Source organism: Gekko japonicus, unplaced genomic scaffold (genome assembly GCF_001447785.1).
Source record: "Gekko japonicus isolate JY-2015 unplaced genomic scaffold, Gekko_japonicus_V1.1 scaffold2972, whole genome shotgun sequence".
NCBI classification, from domain to species: Eukaryota; Metazoa; Chordata; class Lepidosauria; order Squamata; family Gekkonidae; genus Gekko; species Gekko japonicus.
In genome coordinates, this window is record NW_015168133.1 from 1 (window position 1) to 27611 (window position 27611).

General features: G+C 50.5%; 1 protein-coding gene across 1 annotated transcript in view; it reads right to left on the minus strand.

Annotated features, from left to right (window-relative positions):
- Positions 1-399: 399 nt before the first annotated feature.
- Positions 400-27611, minus strand: part of KCNG4 (potassium channel, voltage gated modifier subfamily G, member 4) — a gene marked incomplete at its 3' end in the record, with an annotated part of 33133 nt that continues 5921 nt past the window's right edge. The window contains exon 2 of the mRNA XM_015414921.1: positions 400-1163. Coding sequence (XP_015270407.1) covers positions 400-1163 — 764 coding nt within the window. The remainder of the gene's footprint in view (positions 1164-27611) is intronic.

Below are 27611 nucleotides of genomic sequence, written 5' to 3' on the forward strand. Positions count from 1 at the left end.
ATTTTCTCATCCCTGCACCTGGTGAAAGGGAAAGTGAACCTTAACTGCCCCTGCCTCTGATCATTTAGGGCCCATCCCTTGGCAGGTCCCAGTGAGTCAGACTTCTACCGAGAACTTGCCTGACATCAGGGTTTGCCAGCTTCCCCCTCCCCCCTTTGTATCCTGCATCCTCCCGCCAAGCATCTGTTTCTTCTGAGCAATGTGCATGAAGCGGTGGATTCACCCGGACTGACTTTGTACGGGTTTTTTTCCCCCCATAGCAGAAGCAATTGCATTGCAAATGGTTGAATTGCAGGCCTCGGAGGGTCTTGTCGCTTGGTGCATTGCAGTATGCAGACTGCTTTAAAGAAAAATAAGAGTATCTTGCAGCAAGGCTATTGTCATCATTTATAAACGTACTTGACAGGGGACATGGTTGTTTCCAAAATGAAGCTTTCACTCTCGTTGAGGGTGTCACTTTCGACGGATGTATTGGCATTTTTTAGCCGCGTTAGCCGAGACTGCAGCCTCTCGTGCTCCCTCCGCAGCTCCGAGTAAGAGTGAGAGAAGGTGTGGAATATCGAGGTGGCCGGAAATGCCATAATTAGAATCCCGCTTAGGATGCTACTGAGAGCCACCATCTGGCCTGGAACGCTCCTCGGTACCATGTCCCCGTACCCCACTGTTGTCATGGAGATGATAGCCCACCAATAGGAGGCAGGGATGCTTGTAAATTCCAAGACTTTCCCGGATTCGTTCTCGGCCAGGTAGACCAGGGGGGAAAAGAGGGTGACGGCCACGCACAAGAACAGCAAGAGCAGGCCGAATTCCCGCGTGCATCGCCGAATCGTGAGGCCCAACGTCTGTAGGCCCAGGGAGTGCCTAGCAAGGCGCATAACATAGAGTATCCTCAAGGCACGTAACACCCGTAGCACCAGACCCACCTTCTCTATGTACGAGTTTCCGCTCGGCCTGCTGTCGGCCTCGGCGGATTCGTCGTCCAGGATGACCAGGGAGGCGTAATAAGGGGAGATGGCCAAGAAGTCGATAATGTTCAGGGGGCTCTTGAAAAACTCGCATTTGCTCTTCGCCTGGATGAACCGGAGGCAGAACTCGAGCGAGAACCAAGCCACGCAGACAGTCTCGATGATGAATATGTAATAGCACTTCTGGGAACATTCACCCTGCGGGCAGAGGAGAGAGAAAGCTGGATGAATGAGCCAGAAAATACAGCAGAAGCAGAAACCCACACCTTTATTGGAGATCACCGAATGGGATTTTCCCCGAAGGGCTTTCGCAAGGAGAACATTCCGTGCTGACCTTTTAAAAATAATAAAACTAGCACTAACTCAGCAGCCTTAAATGCATGATATTCTTATACACAGAGACAAGACAAGACTATTGAGAGGTTAGGGGGGAATTCCTGAGAGTTATTCACATGTCCAGATGAAGGCGCAAAAGACCCAACAAGCATGTAAGTTGCATGTAGGTGGTGTCTCTTTATGCAACCAGTAACCCTGGTAAAGGAGCTGCGGTGGCTCAAGTGGTTAAGACGCTGAACTGCAGGCTGTGGAAGGTCAGTAGTTCAGCAGTTTGAGACCCAGGTGCCGCAAGACAGAGTGAGCTCCCATCTCTAGTTCCAGCTCCTGCCAACCTAGCAGTTCGAAAGCAAGAAATTGCAAGTAGATAAATAGGTACCACTTCGGTAGGAAGGTAACAGCGTTCCGTGCGCCTTGGTGTTTAGTCATGCCGGCCACATGACCACGGAAATGTCTTCGGACAGCGCTGGCGCTTTGGCTTTGAAACGGAGATGAGCACCGCAACCCTAGAGTCTGATTCGACTGGCTTTCGAGCAAGGGAACCTTTACCTTTAACCCTGGTAAGAGGCAGAGTGCCTGCCTGATTGCATACATAGATCTGACTTGGTGCTTGGGGGGGTCAACAGTGGGAGGGCTTCTATTGTCCTGGCCCCACTGCTGGACCTCCTGATGGCACCTCGTATTTCTGGCCACTGTGTGACACAGAGTGTTGGACTGGATAGGCCTTTGGCCTGATCCAGCATTGGCGTCTCTTATGTTCCTATGACCATCATGTGTAGGACCTGTCCAGCTTTTCTGCAGAACATGCAGAGATCAAGGGACAGACCTGGTAGTTCCAATCCCACTTTCTTATGATCCTTCTCTTTCGCTAGGGTTCCCAGACCCCTGACAGGGGTGGGGCAACTTACTAGCAGCAAGTTGGCCTCTATCACCAGCAACGTGACAACATCGCTTCCGGCATGCACTGGAAGTGAGGTCATCAGATCACCAGCAAAGCGTGGATACTCTAGTGTTTGGGCAAAAACTCTATGGGAAAGAAATGGCTTCTACCACAGAGTTTTTGCCCAAATACCAGAGCATCCCCATGTCGCCAGTGAGATGATGATGTCACTCAGGGGTCATTTCGTAGAAAAAGAGGTGCAGGAGCTCATTAGCATAACTTATTTGCATATGCCACGCCCCCTGACATCACCGGAAGTGTGTCAGAAGGCAACACCCACCGCTCAGGCTCCACTGGACTGTTTTGGATTGCTAGCTATTGGGGGGGGGACATGCAGATCTGTCCTCGCAGAGGAGGGAGAGCTTGTACCTGAATAAAACTTGGTCTTAAAGGTGCCACTGGACTCTTTTGGATTGCTAGCTATGGGAGGGGAGAGGAACGCGCAGATCTGTCCTCACAGAGGAGGGAGAGCTTGTACCTGAAGGCGGGCCGGGGGGGGGGCTCTGCAACTTACCTGGCTGCTTCTTGCTCCTCCTGGCCCAACTGAGGGCTGCTGGGAGCAGGGGGCGGGGCTTATTACATGTGCCCCCTGGGCTCCTTACTGCCGGAGCTCCGCTCCTGTGCGCTCCCACAGGAAATGACCCCTGATGTCACTCCTGGTGCACGCTGGAAGTGACTTTGCCGTGTCACCAGCAACAGAAGCCTCAGTTTCCCACCCACCCAGCAGTTGCCAGGGAGTACCAGGCAACCCTATCTCTCACACACCTCCATTTCCTCCAAGGAATTCTGTGTGGTGTATGTGGTCCCTCTTTTCCTCAACGGTTGTCCTCACAAGAACCCTGAGACATATGTCAGAGCCGCATCATACACCGAGGAGTGTCCCTATGCCCTGGCTTTACCATCTTCACCATCTTTCACCTCCAGCCTGTGCCCTGGCCTTGCCATTGTTATCTCTAGCCTGTAAAAGGTTCCCTTGCTCGAAAGCCAGTCGAATCCGACTCTAGGGTTGCGGTGCTCATCTCCGTTTCAAAGCCGAAGAGCCAGCGCTGTCCGTGGTCATGTGGCCGGCATGACTAAACGCCAAGGCGCACGGAACGCTGTTACCTTCCCACCGAAGTGGTCCCTATTTATCTACTTGCAATTTCTTGCTTTCGAACTGCTAGGTTGGCAGGAGCTGGAACTAGAGACAGGAGCTCACCCTGTCTTGCGGCACCCGGGTCTTGAACCGCTGAACTACTGACCTTCCACAGCCTGCAGTTCAGCGTCTTAACCACTTGAGCCACCGCAGCTCTAGCCTGTGCCCGCCCCATAATAAGTGAGCGACCTGAGCTGGTACAAAAGTTATGGGAATCGTACGGCCACCGAAGCTATATTAGAAATAAGTTTGCTCTTGTTTGACTTGATATAATGCTCCAGCGTTTTAATTGTGTTTTAATGGATTCAAGATGGCGGCGCGCATAGACGCAGCGGCTTTGTGCTCTCTCTTTCGGTGTTTTGTATGGCTGTTTTTGTTTGAGTTACTACTTGTTTGTGTTACACGCTGCTGGGCGAATAATATCTACAGCCGGCAGGAGCTTCTAATGCTGGGAATGCAGAGTGAAAAGGCAATTACAGCTGACTCTCTTCACTCCTACGACATACCAGTGGAGATAGCCAGGACGCCGGGCTCCACGTGGATTGCCATCCCCGCGAGGAGGAAGAGGAGGTGGCGCAGGGATAGAAGGCAAAGGCGAGGCTGTCGGACTGGTGTGTTGGTGAAGTTACGTAGGAGCCAAAACAAGCCACCGCTTCCTAGCATTTTTCTTGCGAATGTACGCTCACTTAGCAACAAATTGGATGAATTAAAACTTCAAGTGACAATGAACAAGCTTGTGGGGGACTGTTGTGTTTTGGTTTTCACTGAGACCTGGCTTCACTCTTCCATATCGGATGCGGCTATTGAACTGGCCGGTCGCACCGCACATCGTTGCGACAGGAGCGGGGACTCTGGTAAGAGCAAAGGAGGGGGACTCTGCATATATGTAAACAACAACTGGTGTACGGACTCAAAGATTGTAGCCAGTCACTGCTCCGCAGATGTGGAATTTTTAACTGTTAAATGCAGGCCTCTCTACCTTCCAAGAGAGTTTACTGTTGTCATGGCAACTGCTGTTTACATACCACCAGATGCCAATGCAAAATCTGCACTGGGACTCTTGTATAAAATAATAAGCAGCAACCAAGATAAATATCCTGAGGCAGTGCATATTATTGCTGGGGATTTTAATCAGGTTCCCTGCTGCTCCCAGTAAGTCCCCCACCCCACCCCCTGCTGGTTGCCAGGAGGGACCCGGCAACCCTCACCTTGGCCCCTGATAGGGTTGCCAAGTCCTACCTGTTGCTGCTGCGAGGGACTTCCGGGTGACGTGCACGTCACGTACTTTGGGGGTGGGGTTCCCCCCAGGGCCCGATCCACCACCGGCGGGGAACGGGCCCCCCGCCCCCCGGGGGGACTTAGCAAGCCTAGCCCCTGATCACGTCTGTTACACAAAATCACGTTCCTCCTGACTTCTACACCAGTTTTAACAGTGGCGACTTTCTGCAAAGAACGGAGGGAATCGTCTTTTGGTGGGGATGCCGGGGGGCTCTTCTTGGAACCCTCCTGCCCCTCGTCTTCCCAGAAGGACATGTTCCGGGGCTCCCTGGGGGACTGCCCTAAGCACGGGGTAGGCAACAAATAAACATTTATTTATCTCATGATTCATCCTCCTACCAGCCATCTGGCACATGATTCGCCTCCTGGGGAAGCAGGGGGAAGACTGCATTTACACAACAACAGAGAAGATGCCCCTTCTGCAATAGGTCCCCCCGGGGCCAACATTTCCCACCAGTGTTAGCTGCTCTTCATGGGAGAGTTATATTTTGCCCACAAACCTTTTAGGAACACAGTGAAATATCAGTCAGTGTCAAAGTAATGGGAAACGGGATCTAAGAGAGAGGCTGCCTTTAATATGGGGGAAATACGATTCTCGGGCCTTTGTTAGCCAAATTGCTCTATTACTTAATAACAGACTGAGGGGCTTATGATATTAATGAGCAGTTGGCATAACTATAGGATCAGACCTGTGTATACTGGAGTTAGAATGCCCAAGAACCCAGGAATAGACACAGAGACTGGGTGGCTAAAATAATGATTTCTTTACTAAATATCCTCAAGCATACCAAACAATGATCAAACATTCACACACACAATACATAACTAAGAAAGCAGAGGTGATTGGTAGCTTATAGAGAGGTGATACAACCTGTCCAGACATGCAGGGGTCCATGGCCCAAACCCTAAAGGTTTAGGGGTGGACTGCCAGTTGGCACCAGGGCAGAAGCACACGGCCTGAGACCATGTGCCTGATGGATATAGACATTAGAAAATAATCCCGATCAATGGAAGGTTTTGCGGGCTGTTCTCAGGTGAGAACAATAGATTACTTGGACCAATGACGAGTCCCAGGGGTAAGTGACATCAGGATGGGCAAGACCTAGATGTGACCAATGAGCTTCCGGAGGGGCAGAGTCTGGCTTTAACAATAGAAGCCAGGGCTAGACGGTTGGGCTGGGGGTGTCCATTGTGGAACAATAGAGTGGTCTGGCGTTTCCCTGGTGCCAGACAAAGGAAGTGATGTTTTTTAATGTGTGGCAGGATGAACCTGAATGGGTGACTGTAATGGTTCCATTTTTGGTGTGTGTGTTTCTTTAAATGTTTAGTGTGACGGCAGTAATGTAAGGAGAGTGATAGAAGGAGACAAGTGTGATGTGATTGGCTGATGACTGAGAGTGTGGGAGGAGGGGTGACTGTGACATTGGCTGTAAATTCGTCAGGGGATTAGTCAATGAGAGCAGCTGGAATAGCCCAGTGGGGGGGAGGGGGAGGAGGAGGAGAAGGAGGAGGAGGAGATTGGATTCATACCCTGCCCTTCTCTCGGAGCCTCAAAGCAGCCTACAAACTCCTTTCCTTCCCCCTCCCCACAACAGACACCCTGCGAGGTAGGTGGGGCTGAGAGAGCTCTGAGAGAAAGTGCTCTTTTTCAAGGACAGCTCTTGTCAGAACTATGGCTTGCCCAAGGTCATCCAGCAGCTGCAAGTGGAGGAGTGAGGAATCAAACCCAGTTCTCCCAGATCAGAGTCCGCACACTTAACCACTACACCAGACTGGCTCCCCTTTAACGCCAGTAGCTCACAAAGTAGAATTTGTGCTCACAATACTTCACAGCTTAGAGGGAGCATAGGTGCTTGGTTGTTTCGACAAGAAGAAGAAGAAGAAGAAGAAGAAGAAGAAGAAGAAGAAGAAGAAGAAGAAGAAGAAGAAGAAGAAGAAGAAGAAGAAGAAGAAGAAGAACCCAAGGTCATCCAGCAGCTGCAATTGGAGGAGTGGGGAATCAAACCCGGTTCTCCCAGATCAGAGTCCGCACACTTAACCACTACACCAAACTGGCTGTGTGGGTCTGCAGTAGACCAGTTAGATTTGAGTCCCGTAACACCTAAGAGATCAGCAAGAGTTCCGGGGTAGAGGCTTTCAAGACTCTGTCAGGCATGAGTAGAAGCCCTTCTAGGTCTCTTAAGGGGCGAATGGACTCGAATCTACCTGGATAGCCCAGTTTGGCCCAAATTCATCAAGAGTTGGGAGTTCAGCCGGGTCGGCATTCATCCGTACTTGGATGGGAGTCCTCCCTTAAAGACCGGGGTTGCTACGCAGCAGACTACAATGGCAAACCACCTCTGCTCATCGCTTGCCTTGAACAAAGGTTGCCAGCTCCGGGTTGGGATTTGGGGGTGGAACCTGGGCAGTGAGGGGTTTGGTGGAGGGGTGGGACGTAAGCAGGGTATAATGCCATAGAGTTCGCCTTCCAAGTCAGCCCTTTTCCCCAGGGGAATTGATCTCTGTAGTCTGGATAGAAGTTGTAATTCGTGGAGATCACCAGGCCCCACCTGGAGGTTGGAAACCCACCCTTGAATGCCATGAGTGAGTGAGTTGCAACTAGACGGGGCATTCTACTTCAATGGGATGGCCCGGGGTGTTGGATCTCCTTCCCTAAAGTGAGCTGGGTTGCCATGGTTGCTTTCCCCAACTATCTGCAGCTGTAAAGCAGGGTTAGGTTACTGGAGAATAGCATGATAAAAAGTAGAGACATCAACCTGCCAACAAAAGTCCGCATGGTCAAAGCAATGGTATTCCCAGTAGTCATGTATGGCTGCAAGAGTTGGACTATAAGGAAGGCTGAGTGCCGAAGAATAGATGCTTTTGAACTATGGTGCTGGAGAAGACTCTTGAAAGTCCCTTGGACTGCAAGAAGATCAAATCAGTCAATCCTAAAAGAAACCCTGACTGTTCCCTGGAAGGCCAGATAATGAAACTGAAGCTCAAATACTTTGGCCACCAAATGAGAAGGGAGCCCTCACTGGAGAAGACCCTGATGCTGGGAAAGACTGAAGGTCAAAGAAGACGGGGATGGCAAAGGATGAGATGGTTGGACAGTGTCATCGATGCAACCAACATGTAGTTGAGCAAACTTTAGAGGACGGCGGAAGACAGGAGGGCCTGGTGTGATCTGGTCCATGGGGTCGCGAAGAGTCAGACTCGACTGTGTGACTGAACAACAAAAAGGCGGTGGCCTTTTATCAAGTAGCCTCTTCTTGTCTTATGGAGTGGAAATGGCATTAATTAATGTGCCTGCTCTGTTGCAACAATCTCTCCCATTTTAATTAACACTGAAGCAAACCGCATAGCAGGGTGGACTGGGTCAGGCGCTAAACTCTGTGTGACCTTCTTACGTTTTAATCTGGCCCCACTGAACTGGAATCAGGCTAGACCAGGAAGAGTTGAAGGTCGTGTCGTGTGCGGCGACAGCTCTCTTTAAAACTGGAACAGTTCAGCAGCCAAGTAAATCCTTGTGCCACGTTGTCTGGCTGGCACAATCCCATACTGGCACCGAGAGTTCTAAACCACTCTCGGATCCTTGGTTTATACTGCTGGCTTTTACGCTCTTCTTTCTGCTACTGGCAGGTCTCCAAAGTGGCCTCCAAAGATGTTTCACAGAAGTCGCGTTCAGAGGGGAGGAAGGAGGTGTTTTCATCAGCAGAAGCAAATGGGGTAAGACAGAAGGGTTATATGGGCCATTCGGCATTTGCTTTTCCCTCAGTCGTTTTACCAAACCCACATTGGAACAGAAATGCCCTTCTGCATTGCATGCCGCTTTCGCTTCCTTTGATCATTGGGTTTTATGATACCTTCTGCATAGATTTATGGCCGTTCAGGGGTGACCTCTCAGTCAGTACGCTGTTGCCCCAGGGTATTGGAATGTCGTTTTGAGCTGCACCTTTTGGTAAAACAACGGAGGGGAAAGCCAATGCAGAATCACCCTGTCATGATCTGGGCTGTGCCACCAGAGGCCTACTAGGCCCAGGGAGCCTGGCTAGCAGTAGGTGAGGATTTTCACCCACTTACAGTCGTTATTCTGCACCTTGTTGTTTGACCTCCTATAAAATAAACCTTTTCCTTGTTTCACTTTGCCTGGTCCTCACGCCTGTTATTCGGCCAAAAGGGAGGTCTGAAGGTCTTGGGAGGGTGCTCTGGGCCTTCTCAAGGGATCCTAAATCCAGAGTGGTGGCAGCGTCAGGTGACTCCCCACCTGAGCCGTGACACGCCCTACAGGCTCGTAGCCTCAGTAGTGTATCTCGTGGCAAACCTCCCCCCCCCCGGACTTACTGGCAAGGCCCCACGACTTCCCATCCAGCCCAGGGCCCCTGAGCAGTGGTGGATGCAGGGAAGGAGCCGGGTATTCCTTTCATTTGATTAGCCAGTGCCCCCTAAGAAATTTAAATGCCCCGCAACTGAAAAAATCCTGGCTACGGGCCTGTCACCCTATCTTTCCTCCAGGCCCTATCCCCAAGGGCAATCGCTGCAGCTGCCATAGCTCTGTTTAAAAAACGACTAGTAAGCTTTTACGGGTCTACGAACGCCTCATCTAGTTAGGCCCAGGGGTCATTTCCTGCAGGAGCGGAGCTCCGGCAGTAAGGAGCCCAGGGGGCGGGCACATGCAACAAGCCCCACCCCCTGCTCCCAGCAGCCCTCAGTCAGAGCAAGAAGCAGCCAGGTAAGCTGCAGATGCCCCCCCGCCCAAAACAGTCCAGTGGCACCTTTAAGACCAAGTTTTATTCAGGTAAAGCTCTCCCTCCTCTATGAGGGCAGATCTGCGTGCTTCCCCCCCCCCCATAGCTAGCAATCCAAAACAGTCCAGTGGAGCCTGAGCGGTGGGTGCTGCCTTCTGACACACTTCCGGTGATGTCAGGGGGTGTGGCATATGCAAATAAGTTATGCTCATGAGTTATGCTAATGAGCTCCTGCACCTCTTTTTCTACAAAATGACCCCTGGTTAGGCCCGACATTTTTTGCTCCATAAGGGGCTGGGATCGCCAACTCTGACACAGGAAATCCCACATCTTTTGCCAACTCTGAAAGTCAGGAAATCCCAGATTTGGGAGCAGAACAAAATGCTATAGAGTCCACCATCCAAAGCCCCTAGAGTTGCCAGGTCTGGGTTGGAAAATACCTGGAGCCTTTGGGGGTGGATCCAGGAGAGGGCGGGGCTTGGGGAGGGGAGGGGCCTCCGCATGGTCCAATGCCACAGAGTCCACCCTTCAGAGCAGCCATTTTCTCCAGGGGAGCTGATCTCTGTCAGCTGGAGACCAGCTGTAAAAGCGGGAGATTCCCAGGCCCCACCTGGAGGCGGGCAACCCTAAAAGCACCATTTTCTCCACGTAGGATTGCCAGGTTCCCCCTGGCAACCGGTGGGGGACGGGGGGGGGGGTTGGGTTGCCATCTCCATGTTGGGAAACTCCTGGAGATTTGGGGGTGGAGCCTGGGGAGGACAGGGACCTCAGTGGGGTACAAGGCCATAGAGTCCACCCTTCAATTCATCCATTTTATCCAAGAGAACTGATCTCTGTAGTCTGGAGATGAGCTTTAATTCTGGGGGATCTCCAGGTCCCACCTGGAGGCCGGCATCCCTTGGCCTCAGTGGGGTATAGAGTCCACTCTCCAAGAAGAAGAAGAGGAGAAGAGATTGGATTTATACCCTGTCCTTCACTACCTGAGGGAGTCTCAGAGCGGCTTACAATCTCCTTTCCCTTCCCCTCCCCACAACAGAGACCCTGTGAGGCAGGTGGGGCTGAGAGAGCCCTTTGGAGGACTGCTCCAGAGAGAACAGCCCTGAAATAACTTGTAACCAGTGTTCCCTCTAAGCTGAGTGAATGTGAGCTAGCTCACAGTTTTTTAGCCTCCAGCTCACACCTTTTTGTCCCAGCTCAGGAAGGGATGGCTCCAGAGCAAACTCATTTATGCAGTAACCAAATGGCTCACTCACAACTCTGATGCCAGTGGCTCACAAAGTAGAATTTTTCCTCAAAAGACTCCACAGCTGAGAGGGAGCATGGCTTGTAACTGACCCAAGGTCACACCAGCAGCTGCATGTGGAGGAGTGGGGAATCAAACCCAGTCCTCCCAGATTAGAGTCCACGCTCCTAACCACTACACCAAACTGGCATCCATTTTCTCCAAGGGAAACTGATCTCTGTATTCTGGAGATTCAGTGATCATTCTGGGAGGTCTCCAGCTGCCACCTGGAGGTTGGGAACACTGTTCCCTCTAAGCTGAGTTAGTGTGAGCTAGCTCACAGATTTTTAGCCTTCAGCTCACACATTTTTGCCTTAGCTCAGGAAGGAGTGCTCCAGAGCAAACTAATTTACGCAGTAGCCAAATCGCTCACTCACGGCTTTAATGCCAGGAGCTCACGAAGTAGAATTTTTGCTCACAAGACTCCACAGCTTAGAGGGAACATTGGTTGGGAACCCATCAGGGACCCTTTTCTGCTACGCACTCTAATGGGAAAACAATTTCAGCACATGTTCAGAGGCTCTCTCTCTCTCTCTTTCTCTCTCTCTGATATTTCACACGCTCAAGAGCTGCCTGGTGGCTCTAAAAGGAGATGCTGAGTTGTAGCTTCCTGCCTCCTCCACTGTTTGGCCGTTCAGTTCCTGCGCTCTCCCTGCAGCCGCTGAAATTCACCTTCCTGCTGCAGGGATTGCTGAGTCATCCTTTCCCGCATCCTCGCCTGGCTTCCCATAACTCAACCCCGTGCCTGTTAAATCAACCCCCGTCCGGCGAGGACTCGGAGAGGGAGAGTTACTTGCCCCCAGGGGGTGCTTTTTAGCCCTTGAATTTATTTATGGCCCTCAAAGCCTTGGCATCGATCCTTCTCGCAACGGTAATCCTGCCTTGCTCTGAATAATGGGTCTGAGGGCCATCAGAGAGAGTTTCCAACATTTCCTTCTGGAACGCTGCGAAGGTTGAGCCGACATTTGTAAAGTCATGTTCTTGGGCAGGCGAGGTTTTATCGCTGCTTCCTCCTCTCCAGGAGAACTGACCGGGTTGCTGACTCTGGGGATTTGAGGGTCGAGACTGGGAAGGTGGAGTTCATACATACATGATCATACATGAAGCTGCCTTACACGGAATCAGGCCTTTGGTCCACCTTTGGTACACCAGTTTGGTGTAGTGGTTAAGTGTGCGGACTCTAATCTGGGAGAACCGGGTTTGATTCCCCACTCCTCCACTTGTACCTGCTGATGTGACCTTGGGTCAGTCACAAGCTCTGGCACAGCTGTCCTTGAAAAAGAGCAGTTTCTGTCAAGAGCTCTCTCAGCCCCACCTACCTCACAGGGTGTCTGTTGTGGGGAGGGGGGGAGGGGAGGGGAGGGGAAGGGAAAGGAGTTTGTAAGCCATTTAATAGCCCAGCAAATGAAGCATATTTTTGTCCCACTTCTCTACCCAAAGCTCTTTGAATGCTTTTCAGAGGCATGATGACACAGAATATGCTGTAGCACTCCAACCTGGATACTACCACTGCACGGCAAAATTTGATGAAGCTCTATCCAGGAGGCACTTGCTAGCACACTAACTAGAAGTTGGTAAAAAAAGCATTCTAATGCCATTAGAGCATCTTAACATGAGGCTAAGATAGCACTTCAGAACTAGAACCTGGTTCTTACAGGACAGTGTAAACAGTCCTCGACTCAGTTCAGAGAGGGGAAGGACCTCCGTTGGATATCGTGCCATGCAGTTCCACCTTCCAAAACTGCCATTTCCTCCAGGGAAAGTGGAATAAATGTCTTAGTTAAGTCAATAACAAACAAGCAAGCAATTAGTCCAGAGAACGGTGTCATTCTGAGACCTCCAGGCCCCACCTGGAGGTTGGCAACCTTGGGGACTGAGCTCTGTCACCTCTAGATCAGTTGGAATTCCAGGCCCCGCCTGGAAGAGGACAATCCTAGTGCTAGAGAGCCAGTTTGGTGTAGTGGTTAAGAACGCGGATTCTAATCTGGGAGAACCGGGTTTGATTTCCCACGCCTCCACATGCAGCTGCTGGTGTGACCTTGGGTCAGTCACAGGTTCTCTCAGAGCTGTTCTCTCGGGAGCAATTCTCTCAGAGCTCTCTCAGCCCCACCTACCTCACAGGGTGTCTGTTGTGGGGAGGGGAAGGGGATTGTCAGCCGCTCTGAGACTCCTTCAGGTAGTGAAGAGCGGGGTATAAATCCAATCTTTTCTCTTCTGCTTCTTGTAAGCCATCATAAAGACCTGACATATTCTTAGGAGACATTGCGGAGGAGATGACCAAGGGTGAAAGTAGCTTTTACGGTGGGAGATCATATTTCAGATATGGTCTGGGGTTTCAAGGCAGCTGGAGCCCTGATTCGGACTGGAATTGCACGCCCCCCCCAAACTACATCTCCCAGTCCCCCCTCTCTTGCACAGATACACAACTGATAATGGAAAGCATAAAGGTAAAGGTAAAGGTTCCCTTGCTTGAAAGCCAGTCGAATCCGACTCTAGGGTTGCGGTGCTCATCTCTGTTTCCAAGCCGAAGAGCCAGCGCTGTCCGAAGACGTTTCCGTGGTCATGTGGCCGGCATGACTAAACACCAAGGCAGGACGCCAGGTGGAAGTACCCTGTTTTATACCCTGCTGAGGGCCCTCCCCTCCCCCAAACCCCACCCTCCTCAGGCTCCATCCCCAAAATCTCCAGCTATTTCCCAAACCAGAGCTGGCAACCCTGTGACCAGGGTCTCCATCAATATTGGTGAGGATTTGCGGCAACTAGGGTTTCCGGAGGTGGGGAAAAACTCCTGGTCCAGGACTTTTGCATGCATGCACCGTGATGACATCACCCAGAAGTGATGTCATCGAGCTAGGCACGTCGCTGGGGGGATGCTCTAGCAGTCAGCTAAAAACTCTATGATACCATAGAGTTTGCTGGCTGAGTGCTAGAGCGTCCCCACGGTGACGTGCCCGGCACGATGACGTCACCTCTGGGTGACATCATCGCTCCGAGCACATCAGCCCAATCCAGGCATTTTGGGGGTGGGGTTCCCCCCGCTGACCGGATCTGGGCCGGCAGATCGGGGGGGCAAGAGCGGGCAAATCCCTGCCCCGCCAGGGGATCTGACAGCCCTAGCTGCAACAACCATGGGTCATTTCCTGCAGGAGTGCTCAGGAGCGGAGCTCCGGCAGTAAAGAGCCCAGGGGGGCGGGAACATGCAAGAAGCCACACCCCCTGCTCCCAGCAGCCCTCAGTCAGAGCAAGAAGCAGCCAGGTAAGCTGCAGGGCTCCCCGCGGCCCAAAACAGTCCAGTGGCACCTTTAAGACCAAGTTTTATACAGGTACACGCTCTCCCTCCTCTGCGAGGACAGATCTACATGTCCCGCCCCATAGCTAGCAATCCAAAACAGTCCAGTGGAGCCTGAGTGGTGGGTGTTGCCTTCTGACACACTTCCGGTGATGTCAGGGGGCGTGGCGTGGCATATGCAAATAAGTTATGCTAATGAGTTATGCTAATGAGCTTCTGCACCTCTTTTTCTACAAAATGACCCCTGGCAACAACCAAATGCCTTGTCTTCTTCCAAAATATATCCAGTTCCATTTAGAATTTAGCAAAGTGGTCTTTGCTCCTGATCCTGTTTTAGACCTGGTTTGGAGTCTCATGGGAAAAGACAATAATCCTAGGGAAATCAGAAGGCAGCAGGAGAAGCGGAAGAGCCAACAGGAGATGGATTAGCTCAGTCAGAGATGCCCCGAGGGCCCTCCGTTGGCAAGACCTGAGCCAGGCTGTTAATAACAGGATGTTTTGGAGGTCATTAATTCATAGGGGTGCCATAAATCAGAAGCAACTTAGGGTGATTCTGCATCTAGCGCGCTTGCTTGAAAATCTGGAATTTTCTTCCCTTAAGAGGGGATGCTCCTGTTTTTCCCCACCTTCAGATTCCTCCTCAAGACATCTCCTCATACCCTTAACACTCTACCACAAAGTTTTAAGCACTGGGGAGTCACAGGAAAGGTGAGCTATCAGTTACCCTAGAGGACGTGGCCGCTTTCGAGGGTGGACACTATGGTTTTCATAGAATCATAGAATGTTAGAGCTGGAAGGGACCTTGCAGGTCATCTAGTCCAACCCCCTGCACTCTGCAGGAGCACAGCCGAAAGATATCCCAGCTCAGCTCATTAGCATATTAGGCCACACCCCCATGTTACCAGAAGTGTGCTCATCCAGCCACACCCACCTTTTGCTTCTTATTCTGTTGACCTTGTTTGTTGTCCAAACCCAGGGGTTTTTTTTGTAGCAGGAACTCCCTTGCATGTTAGGCCACACACCCCTAATGTAGCCAATCCGAATAGGTTCCTGCTGTTGGGTGTGGCCTATTATGCTAATGGGTTCCTGCTGGGCGTGGCCAACTTGGAAGCCAGCCGGAACTCCGTTCCTGTACGTTCCTGCCCCAAAATAGCCCTGCTTACACACACACACACACACACACACAGCACCTGAGAGACCAACAAGATTGTCAGAGTATAAACTTTTGAGAGTCAAAGCGCCCTTCATCTGATACAAGTAGGAATGGAGATCCCTGAACCGCAGTCAGAAGACGGGAGCTAACCGGGAGATAAGGAGTCAGGGATCTCCATTCCTACTTGTATCTGACGAAGGGAACTTTGAGCCTTGAAAGCTTATATCCTGACAACCTTGGTCTCTCAGGTGCTACTGGACTTGAATCTAGCTGTTCTACATTGTGCATTGTGCAGGGGGTTGGATTAGATCACCCTGGAGCAGGGGTCATTTCCTGCGGGAGCGCACAGGAGCGGAGCTCCGGCAGTCATGAGCCCAGGGGGTGGGCACATGAAGCAAGACCCCCCCCCTGAGTTATGCTAATGAGCTCCTGCACCTCTTTCTCTACGAAATGACCCCTGCCCTGAAGACCCCTTCCAGCTCTACGATTCTACGATCCTGTTCTATGATTCTATGATACTGCAGACCAACAGGGTGACCCTCAGAAGCAATCCTGCTTTAAGTGGCTTTTCCAGAATGTCGACGGTTTTTGTTATTGCTGCAAGTTAAGATCTGAAATTCTGGCTAGGATCGATTTGGCATGACACCAGCCAACATGTTTCTCGGGGGTGATTACAAGAGGAGGCTCAGCTTGGAAGGTTTAGCCATCTGTAGCCGAAGGCTCGATGCCTCTTCTGAAGGCACGGGCCGGGGGCAGCATCCCTGCTGAAGCTAAGTAGGAGTGGAGCTGGGGGGGGTCCCTGGAAAGGGGGACCACTTGGTGCGAGACTGCCTTGAGTTTCAAGGGTGGGATTGAAATGTAATACATTTTGCATTCATGCAGTGTAGGAGCTGCGGTGGCTCAAGTGGTTAAGACGCTGAACTGCAGGCTGTGGAAGGTCGGTAGTTCAGCAGTTCGAGACCCGAGTGTGCCGCATGATGGCTTGAGCTCCCGTCTCTAGTTCCAGCTCCTGCCAACCTAGCAGTTCGAAAGCAAGAAATTGCAAGTAGATAAATAGGTACCGCTTCGGTGGGAAGGTCACAGCGTTCCGTGCGCCTTGGTGTTTAGTCATGCCGGCCACATGACCATGGGAAACGTCTTCGGACAGCGCTGGCTCTTCGGCTTTGAAACGGAGATGAGCACCGCAACCCTAGAGTCGGCTTCGACTGGCTTTCGAGCAAGGGAACCTTTACCTTTTTAATGCAGGGACATGGTTGGAGCCGACTGGGTGGATAAAAAGGAATGTGAGAAGATCCCTGCTGGATCAGACCAGTGGTCCATCTAGTCCAACATCCTGTTTCTGGAAATGGTCAGCCAGATATCCTAGAAGATGCACAGGCATGTCATGCAGGATAACGTCGCCAGCTGTTTCCCCTTCCCCACGATATTGGCATTCATATTGTTTTTGAACATGGAGGCTCCATTTGTGTAAGAGCAAATAACTGGTGACAGACAGGGAAGGCAGGTGGCATGGTATAGCCCCATCTTCTCAGATGTTGGAAGCTAAGCAGGGCTGGTACTTGGACGGGAGGCCACCGAAGACGGCTCTGCAGGGGAAGGCGAGGGCAAACCACCTCTCCTCCCCACTTACCTCAAAAGCCTCTTGCTGGGGTCACCTCTTTTTCTACGAAATGACCCCTGTTATCCATCACTGCCTCCTGTGGCATGAATGATGTGGGTTTTGTCTATCTGGACTCTGTACTGGCCATTAACGCAACTGGGCATGCCCCCGAGTTCTAATGGGGGGTGTCTTCTATATCCCCTTTCTCCAGTCCACACCATGTTCTTCATCCCCAATCAATGCTCCCTCTAAGCTGTGGAGTCTCGTGAGCAAAAATCCTACTTTGTGAGCGACCGGCATTAAAGTTGTGAGCGAGCAATTTGGCTGCTGCATAAATGAGTTTGCTCTGGAGCCCTCCTTCCTGAGCAAAGACTAAAATGGTGTGCGCCAGAGGCTAAAAAGCTGTGAGCTAGCTCACACTAACTCAGCTTAGAGGGAACACTGTCCCCAATCATCTTTTTTAAAGTGAAAAAGCGCCAAACCTTTTAACCTTCTTGCAAGGAAGGTGATCCAACGCCTTGATAATTTTGCCTGCCCTTTTCTGTACCCTGTCCAGCTCTCTGGTAGCCTTCTTTGAGATGTGTGTGTATGTGCATAGAACCGTGCAGAATATTCCACTGTTGCACGCTATTTCAAAACAAGGGCATTTCAACCCTGGCCCCTTGGCTTTCAGTTTCTTCTCCAGAAATCCCTAGCATGTATATTTCCTTTTTGTTACGTGATAAAGGAAACCCAGTGCCTCAAACAAGCGGGGACCACTTGTCGTGTTTAAAATCACAGAAGGACAAGTCTAATGTGGCTGGTGACCCCGTTCCGAAGAGAATCCCGCCCCCGATCCCAAACTATCAAAGCCTTTGAGCTGTTTCTGGAAGTTTGGTGTTTGCAGAGTTTTCTCTCTCTCTCCCTGTTTAAAACGCCCTTTATCTTTGAGATTTCAATCTAGAAATATACATTGGGGGGGGGAAGTGCCCCAAGAGCAAACCACAGTCGCTAAAGCCACCAGATTAAAAGAAAAGCCGATCAAGCTCAACAAATTAATGCGCGTCTCTGCCCCAAACACCCTGGGAATGGTGGCTGCTCTTTTAATGTCTTGAAGCCGGCCATGATTCAGTGCCGTACAGGTGGCAGCATTAAAAAGATTATTGTGAACTGTTTGCTCAGTCAACTCCCCCCGGCACAAAGCCAGAATAAATCCAAAGACGTTAAAGTCAAAGTGTTTTGTCAAAAACGTCAAACCCGACACATGTTTGCCCCGCATAACTAACCTTCCTGGTTGAATGAGAGCTGGTGGATAACAGCGTAACCCATAAAACACGTTCCTGAGAGTATGCCCTCATAGGGTTGCCAGCCTGCCTGGAGACCTCCCACTATTACAGATGATCTTAGGGTTGCCAGTCTCCAGGTGGGGCCTGGAGATCTCCCGTTTTTAGAACTGGTCTCCAGCTGACAGAGATCAGCTCCCCTGAGAAAAATGGCTGCTTTGAAGGATGGACTCTATGCAGGGGTCATTTCCTGCAGGAGCGCACAGGAGCAGAGCTCCGGCAGTAAGGAGCCCAGGGGGCGGGCACATGCAACAAGCCCCACCCCCAGCAGTCCTAAGTCAGAGCAAGAAGCGGCCAGGTCAGTTGCAGAACTCCCCCCGGCCCAAAACAGTCCAGTGGCACCTTGAAGACCAAGTTTTATTCAGGTACAAGCTCTCCCTCCTCTGTGAGGGCAGATCTGCACGTCCCCCCCCCCCAATAGCTAGCAATCCAAAACAGTGCAGTGGAGCCTGAGCGGTGGGTGTTGCCTTCTGACTCACATCCAGTGACGTCAGGGGGTGTGGCATATGCAAATGAGTTATGCAAATGAGTTATGCTAATGAGCTCCTGCACCTCTTTTTTTACGGAATGACCCCTGACTCTATGGCACGAGTTGATCTGAGTTCTCCATACTCCAGTTTAGCACCATCTTGCAGGGGCCCTTTAAATTAAGGGGGAAGTTCCTTGCGGGGTGCTGTGCTGGGGGCGGCTGGGAACAAGTGGAACCAAGGATCTGGGCGTGCTGGAGGGGATACAGGGCTTGGACCACTGCTACAGCGACCACAGCAAACTTTGCCCCACTAGCTGCCACCATTGTAATGCCCCAATCTGCCCCCGTTTCTGGGCAACCCTAGTTGATCTCCAAACGACAGAGATCAGTCCTCCTGGAGAGAAAAAAAGACGGCTGCTTTGGAAGGTGGACTCTATGGCCTTGTACCTTGCTGAGGCCCCTCCCCTTCCCAAACCCCGCCCTCCCAAGGCTCCAGCCCCCCAAATCTCCAGGTATTCCCCCAGAAGAGCTGGCAACCTGATTGAATAGAACTGAGTAAGGTTCTGTGTAGACCTGCATATGATGGCACTGTAATGGGGGTCGCCAACCTCCAGGGGGTGGCTGGAGATCTCCTGCTATTACGATTGATCTCCAGGTGACAGAGATCAGTTCACCTGGAGAAAATGATGGCCCCTTTGGAAGTTGGACTCTCTGGCATTATGCCCCAATCCCTGCCCCCCCCCCACCTTCAAAACCTCCAGGTATTTCCCCACCTGGAGCTGGCAACCCTGCACTGTAACGGACAGAGCCACGATTCAGGATGTCCAGGGGTCATTTCGTAGAAAAAGAGGTGCAGGAGCTCATTAGCATAACTCATTAGCATGACTTATTTGCATTTGCCACACCCCCTGGCATCACCGGAACTGTGTCAGAAGGCAACACCCACCGCTCAGGCTCCACTGGACTCTTTTGGATTGCTAGCTATTGTGTGTGTGTGGGGGGGGGGAACGCACAGATCTGCCTTCACAGAGGAGGGAGAGCTTGTACCTGAACAAAACTTGGTCTTAAAGGTGCCACTGGACTGTTTTGGTCTGGGCGGCTCTGCAACTTACCTGGCTGCTTCTTGCTCTGACTGAGGGCTGCTGGGAGCAGGGGGCGGGGTTTGCTGCATGTGCCCACCCCCTGGGCTCTTTACTGCCGGAGCTCCGCTCCTGTGCGCTCCTGCAGGAAATGACCCCTGAGTAATAACATTGACCTACCATGCCAGACTGTTGTAAGAATTACATCATGCCACACGTCTACTATTGCATCTCTGGCAGCCATGGACAAGATGATTTTGTGAGCCAATGAGTTATAACACACACATGTGCTGGTGCTTGGCCCAGGTTAGACAGACATTTGATCCAGTCCCAGTTCCTGTATATTGTCAGTCGGATACACCTTTCTTCCCTCTGCCCAGAAGCCCAAAGGGGCAACTTGACTCTGGCTCTGCATAGATTTTATCTTTACACACTTACTTCGCATGCTACACTGGATACTTTCATATGCCGATCATCACTTTAGGGTCAGGAAGGAATATTCCTCCAGGGCAGATTGGCCCAGGGATCCTGGAGTCTTTTTGCCATCTTCTGGTCATAGAGCAAGGGTCACTGGGGGAGGGGGAGGGGAGGGAGCTGTGAACTTCACACATTATGCAGGGGGTTGGACTAGATGACCCCTGGGGGTATCTTTCAGTTCTTTGTTTCTACATTTCGTATAAGAGGCCTTAAGATTATCCCCCCCCACACACACACACTTTTGTTTGCTTTTTGACATCCAGCCTGACAAAGAGTTCTGGAGAATGTGGAGGAGGAAGAAGGAGGAGGAGGAAGAGGAGGAAGAAGAGATTAGATTTATACCCTGCCCTTCACTCAGAGTCTCAGAGCAGCTTACAATCTCCTTTCCCTTCCTCTCCCCACAACAGACACCCTGTGAAGTAGGTGGTGCTGAGAGAGCTCTGAGAGAACTGCTCTTTCAAGTACAGCTGTTTCAAGGACAGCTCTGACAGAGCTATGGCTTGCCCAAGGTCATCCAGCAGCTGCAAGTGGAGGCGTGGAGAATCAAGCCTGGTTCTCCCAGATTAGAGTCTGCACACTTAACCACTGCACCAAACTGGCTCTCCCCACTACACCAAACTGCAGGCTGCTTTGCAGTGTCCTTTCAGTTGGTTTTGGTACAAGTTATTGCATGGCTTTTGTTTCAGGATTTTGGTGCGGACCAATGCAACTGCTGCTGATGCTGGGAAAGATTGAAGGTCAAAGAAGACGGGGACGGCAAAGGATGAGATGGTTAGACAGTGTCATAGATGCAACGAACATGAAATTGAGCAAACTTCAGAGGAGGGCAGAAAACAGGAGGGCCTGCCATGATCTTGTCCATGGGGTCGCGAAGAGTCGGACTCGACTGTGCGACTGAACAACAAAAATGCAACTTCCTGCAGCCTCTGAGTTAGGCTTGTGTTTGCAAACGGACCATGACAACTTTTGGCTAGGGGTGCTTCAGAAATCCCCCCCTTCCTCCTAAACTCCCCCCAGGGTTTTGGAATTCCAAACGACTGGCCCTGCTTCTGAAGCAGAGCAGATGCACCAGGAGTCCTCCCAAATTTCACTTGTTTTTTTAAAAAAAATTCTAAATGATGCCGAGAGCCCTGCCGCCTCAGCTTGTTGCGGCTTTTTGTTTTTCTCCATCCATCTGTCTCTCCCTGCCCCCCACCCCCCTTAACCATGTGCAAGTCTGTGTGGGATGATCATACATACGATCGCCTCCTCGTAATCCCTGGTGTTGTTTTAACTGGGTGCACTTTGCATTTCTATGCATTAGGATTGCCTGCACAGGGATGGGAAATCCCTGGAGATTTTTGGGGTGGAGGCTGATGTAGGGCAGGGTTCTGGGTAAAAGGTAAAGGTAAAGGTTCCCTTGCTCGAGAGCCAGTCGAATCCGACTCTAGGGTTGCGGTGCTCATCTCCGTTTCCAAGCCGAAGAGCCAGCACTGTCCAAAGACGTTTCCGTGGTCATGTGGCCGGCATGACTAAACACCAAGGCGCACGGAATGCTGTTACCTTCCCACCGAAGCGGTACCTATTGATCTACTTGCAATTTCTTGCCTTCAAACTGCTAGGTTGGCAGGAGCTGGAACTAGAGACAGGAGCTCACTCCATCATGCGGCACCCGGGTCTCGAACTGCTGAACTACTGACCTTCCACAGCCTGCAGTTCAGCGTCTTAACCACTTGAGCCACCGCAGCTGGGAGGGACTTCAATAAGGTACAATGCCAAGGGTCCACCTTCCAATGCGGCCATTTTCTCCAGGGAAACCGATCTCTGTCCCCTGGAGATCAGTTGTAATCCCAGGAGGTTTCCAGGTACCGCCTGGAGGTTGGGAACCCTACTGTGCCTTGAAAAAACACCACAAAAAGACCCCTGCTGGTGCACGTAGAATCACTTCAAAGTGGATTTTTGGCAGAGTTCTAGCAAAGCACGGTAGCTGCTTTTGAAATGCAGAGGAAGTTTTAAAAAATGTAAATAAATAAGAGGGAAGTAAGCATTGAGGCCACTCGAGTCCCAGACTGAACTAAAACATGAACAAGACGTAAAGGACTCTCTATGGCAGTGGTGGCGAACCTATGGCACGGGTGCCAGAGGTGGCACTCAGAGCCTTCTCTGCGGGCACGCGTGCCATCGCCCAAGCCAGGCTCAGACCATCATTAAAGTGTTGAATTCTCTGCCAAATAATTTTAAGTAAATGAAAGCATTTGGGATTGCTTTCCTCACTTTGTTTGGATCATCTTAAGTTAATGTATGAGTTGTTTTTCTAAAGTAAAACCTCAGTATTCAGGTTAAATGGCCATGTTGGCACTTTGCGATAAATAAGTGGGTTTTGGGTCGCAGTTTGGGCACTCGTCTCTGAAAGGATCGCCATCACTGCTCTATGGGGACAGTGAAAACTCTGATAAAGAGGCAGGAAGGAAAAGCTGCCCCTGGTAAAATTCTCCCTTCTGGGTAAATGTACCTTTTTTGCAGCATGCAATAAGCATATTTAGTTAATCAGCAGATGTATAATTAACCAGTCAAAAACCTAAATAATGGGTTGGAAGCCTGAAGATAAAACACATGAATATTTCACCGTTTGTGTTCTAGGAATAAGGCGTGTCATTGAACAGAAGTTAGAAGCTGGTGCTCTGGTGAATTTGGGGGGTCAATTCAGAGATCAGGTCCTAAGGAGGTCTACTAAAAATCTTACACAGGTCTATTTAATGGGGCTTACATCCAGGAAAGTGTTTATCAGGTGCTCACTGCAAGCCACTTCTGCAGTTCTAGCTTGCTTGCTTCAGAAACATGAGAACAGCCATGTTGGGTCAGATCCAAGGTCCGTATAATCGAAGCCCTTTGAAGCCCTTTGAAAACCCACCAGAAGGACGTGAAGGAAACAGCCCTGCTCACTGTTTGCTGATATACTCCCTCTTGACATGGAGGTTCTAGTCCCCTTATAGCCATCAATGTACCTATGAATTTGTCTAATCTCACTGGAAAGCCATCTAAACTAATGACCATCACAAATCTTGTGGTGGTGAGTTCCATAAATTAATGGTGCATTGCAGGTGGATGCCGTCTGGAGTCATTTGTTCTGCAATTTTTCTTCTGCGACCTGCAGATTGTGTGCCTCTGTGACGTTGGCTGTGCGGGGGGGGGAATGATTTAGAGGACTTGGGGAAGGGGACTCCGAAGGATGACCTTGCAAACAGCTGCACTAGTCGGTGAGCTTTTCTAAATAAAACCGGCGCAGTGACATGTCTTTAAATCGTTTTCCCCTTTCAAACAGCAATTGCTTCTAGAAGACTTTGTACATTTCCAGAGATATTTCAGGGTGGGTATACTGTTTTGTTTGGGGATCTTTAAAAAGAAAGAAAGAAATGCAGTCAGAAGAACCAAAGCAGGCTGCGCACAATAGGAAATTAATTCTCTGAATGCCAGCTCTCCCCTGAAAGTCCTGACTGAATTTCACTGCAAATTGTCAAACTTCAGCGGGATTGTATCCAGCACCTCTTTGAATGACTTATCATTTGGGCAATCAAACAGACACAGCTTTCTCGGTTTCACACCTCCCACGATTCGATAAAAATGTGGAAGTGGTTGTACTGAGTAGTAAAAAAGGGGGGGAAATATATGGAATTTAATCATGCAGAGGATGGAAATATGCCTTCGTTTTTTTTTGTTTCACGATGGCTTGCTCGATGTTTCTTTTTTAACCCACCCAAAGGGTGAATATCATTTTTAAAGCAGTACAGCGGTAAAACCGTCTGCCGCAAACTAACTAACAGGCTCGCTCATTAGGTTCAGTGAGTTTTAATACTGATGCTGGGAAAGATTGAAGGTCAAAGAAGACGGGGACGGCAAAGGATGAGCTGGTTAGACAGTGTCATCGATGCAACGAACATGGAATTGAGCCGGCTTCAGAGGACGGCGGAAGACAGGAGGGCCAGGCGGGAGCTGGTCCATGGGGTCGCGAAGAGTCGGACTCGACTGTGCGACTGAACAACAAAAAAGCAAGGCTGTTAATGATAGGACATCTTGGAGGTCATTAACTGGTGGGTGTGTGTGAAGTGCCCAAGTCGCAGCTGAGTCATGGAGACCCCAGCAAGGGGCTTTCAAGGCAAGTGATCGAGCAGAGGTGGTTTGCCATTGTCTGCCTCTGCAGAGTCTTCCTTGGTGGTCTCCCATCCAAGTACTGACCCTGCTTAGCTTCCAACTTATGATGATCCCAGTAAGGGGCTTTCAAGGCAAGTGATTAAGCATAAATAGTTTGCCATTGTCTGCCTCTGCAGAGTCTTCCTTGGTGGTCTCCCTTCCAAGTACTGGCCCTGCTTAACTTCCAAGAACTGACGAGTAGGGATGTGCATTCGGTTCGTCCGAACCGAATGCACCCCCGAAAATGGCTCATTCGGGCCCCTTTTGGGCTGCTGCGGGCTGATTCAGATTATCTGATCTGAATTGGCTTGCTGCCGAATTGCCGCCGAAATTCAGTGGCAATTTGGCCCCACTATATCCTATGGGCTACACCATGCTACCTTCCCTCCCTCATTAATTCATAGGGCCGCCGCATAAGTTGGAAGCAACTTGAAGGCACTTATCACATATAACACACACAAATGTGCTTCACAGTCTGATAATCTGAGTCCACACAATGGGTGCGTTCAGACGGGGCATTTACAACGGTATAGGTGCCGGTTGGAATTGGTGTACTTACCGGCATTCACATGTAGAACATCTGCCTTCCGTCCCTAACCGTTGCAAAGAGCTTTAAACCGGTGTATTCTGCCACTAGGTCCCCGAGTGGTGGTATCCTGAGTGCACCGGTTGTAACTGCTTTACCCCCCTCCCCCGTCTGATCGCTCTCCACCATTGTAGAGCCACTTCCGTTCGGAAGCCCGAGGCTTCCGCTTTTTGCCTGCCATTTTTTTTGTTAGGTCGGCGATATGCGCTTGGGCGAAGCTTCGCCCCGGCGTTTGTTTAAAAGAAAAAGAAAAAGGCCCTTAGTTTAAGGTTTTAGAGGAGTCCGGGACCTCAGGGAGGCCAGTTTGCTCTTTAAACTTTAAAGGTAAGTCCTCTCTTCAGGGCATGCTTTTCTGGATGGGGTGTTATGCGCATGCGCGGAGATTGCCATTCTGTGGATGGCTGCTTATGCGCATGCACAAACTGAGTTTAAAGAAACCAACAAAAAACCACCGACGCCTCTGGGAACGGTGAATATCTGCGTGGCAAGCCCGGAATTCACTACTCCTGCCTGGAGATTGGGAACCAGAATGACAGAGTGCTAAGGTAAAAACATCTGCTGAGCTCATCATGAGAAACTAACTTGGCAGAAGAGTCGGGGAGAGATAAGACTGAGGCTGTCTTCACAACACATTCCTGAATATGGTAGCTCATAAGTGGGGTGACTATGTAACTTTCGATGTATAGGGGAGGGGGAAGGAGTGAAGGAAATCTAATAAAGCCCTGCTGCTCCAGGTGGGGGCAGTCAGATTTCTGCAGAGCTGTTTGTGTGTGTCGTTCTTTGAACTCGTCAACCTTCAGACGCCCGCTGTGTGTGAACGGGCATACAGCGATGGGCTCCGCAGACAGGAGGTTGGAACCGGTGCAGTTTATGACGGCTGAAACGCCCCGTCTGAGTGCACCCTCTGACTACTATTCAGTTTCATGGATCTGCTTGTTTATAAATAAAATTGACCAACCTGTATAGTGTTTCACTTGGGATGTCTTGGAGTCAGATAATTATGAGGTAGGGTTGCTATGTCCCCAGGGCCGGCTCACTCACTAGGCAAATTAGGCGCTCGCCTAGAGCGCACTGGCCCTTAGTGGCACCAAACTGCCACACACACACACCCCGCTGTCCTGGTTCAGCTGCAAACACTACTGAGTTTTAAACATGTTATGATCTTTCTGATCATACAAGCACCAATTCCACCAAAGAACTTAGCCCTCTGGGCACAGAAAGGTCACTCAGCTGAGTCAAAGAAGAATCTAAGTAGGGGGGCTATTACATAAGGACACTCAAGTTGCAACTGACTTATGGCAACCCCAGCAAGGAACTGTCAAGGCAAGTGAGAAGCAGAGATTGTTTGCGACGAGTGCCTTTCTTTGCAGAGTCTTCCTTGGTGGAAGCCAGATGTGTAAAGCAGGCAAAGTTACAAAAGCAAAAGTGAGTGTTAAGAGCATGGGTGCCAGGGGAACGGGAGGTCCGGGGTACAGATACAATTAAGGGGTCCGAGCCATGGTAGGCGCATGGGGGGGGCATCAGAAGGGATCCTTGCCTAGGGTGCAAAATAAGCTGGGGCCGGCCCTGTATGTCCCCTCTGGTCACCGGTGGAGGATAAAGGGGGTAGGGTTGCCAGATCCAGGTTGGAAAGCTCCTGGAGATTTGGGGACAGAGCCTGGAGAGGGCAGGGACCACAGTGGGGTACCATGCCACAGAGTCCACCTTCCAAAGCATCCTTTTCTCTAAGGGAACTGACCTCTGTAGTCTGGAGAGGAGCTGTAATTCCAGGGGGTGCCCAGGTCCCACCTAGAGGCCGGCATCCTTAGCATGAGGTGGATATGATTTTTTGACTGTGGGAAAGGTTCCTGCATCCAACCTTCCCTCCATCTTGAAGAGACAAACTCAAAATCATGTGCAGCTCAAGGCCCTGCACGTTTACTCGGGAGCAGTGTTCCCTCTAAGCTGAGTTTTTAAGCCTCTGGCTCACACATTTTTGTCTCAGCTCAGGAAGGAGGGCTCCAGAGCAAACTAATTTATGCAGCAGCCAAATCACTCACTCAGAACTTTAATGCCAGCAACTCACAAAGGAGAATTTTTGCTCACAAGACTCCACAGCTTAGAGGGAGCATTGCTCGGGAGTAAGTCTCACTGGGTTCCATGAAGCTGGCTCCCAAGTAAGCAGGCACAGAAGAAGGCTCAGGAGACGGTTTTCACTTGATAATGATAACCAAAGCAATGTCATGATATAGACTCTGCAATGCCATAAACTAATAGCAGTAAAACCGCACAACAGCAGCAAACCGAGAATTAAATCAATTCTGAGAACCAGGAAAACGTTAAAAACTAAGCAAAGCCTGTAAAACTGCTTCAGCGAGGGACGAGGAAATTAAAAGGGAAAACAACCAGAGGTCTGCCTGAGGGGGGGGGGATGTTTCATTTGGAGGCTAGAGCTGGGTGGATTAGGGACAAAGTGAACATCTGGAGCAAAGGAGAATCATGAACATCTAGAGCAAAGGAGAATTGTAACTTCGAACTACATTAATTCTTCTCAGTTGACACTTTGACAGAATCGGAATGATTTTACGCCAGTCTCCTGCTGTACTTTATGAACAAAGTACGTCAAGCTACTGCTGTACTTTATGAACAAAGTAGAGATGCCAACTTTTGAATTGGCCCAGTTAACTGTGCCCTTGATAGCAACCCACTAATTCCTGCGGAATAAGTGGTGAGATTGCTTATTGCCATATCTTCATATATCTACCTTTCTGGTTTCTGCAGTTCAAGAGGCTGTTACATGCACAGAAGCAGGCCTGGCTTGTTTTTG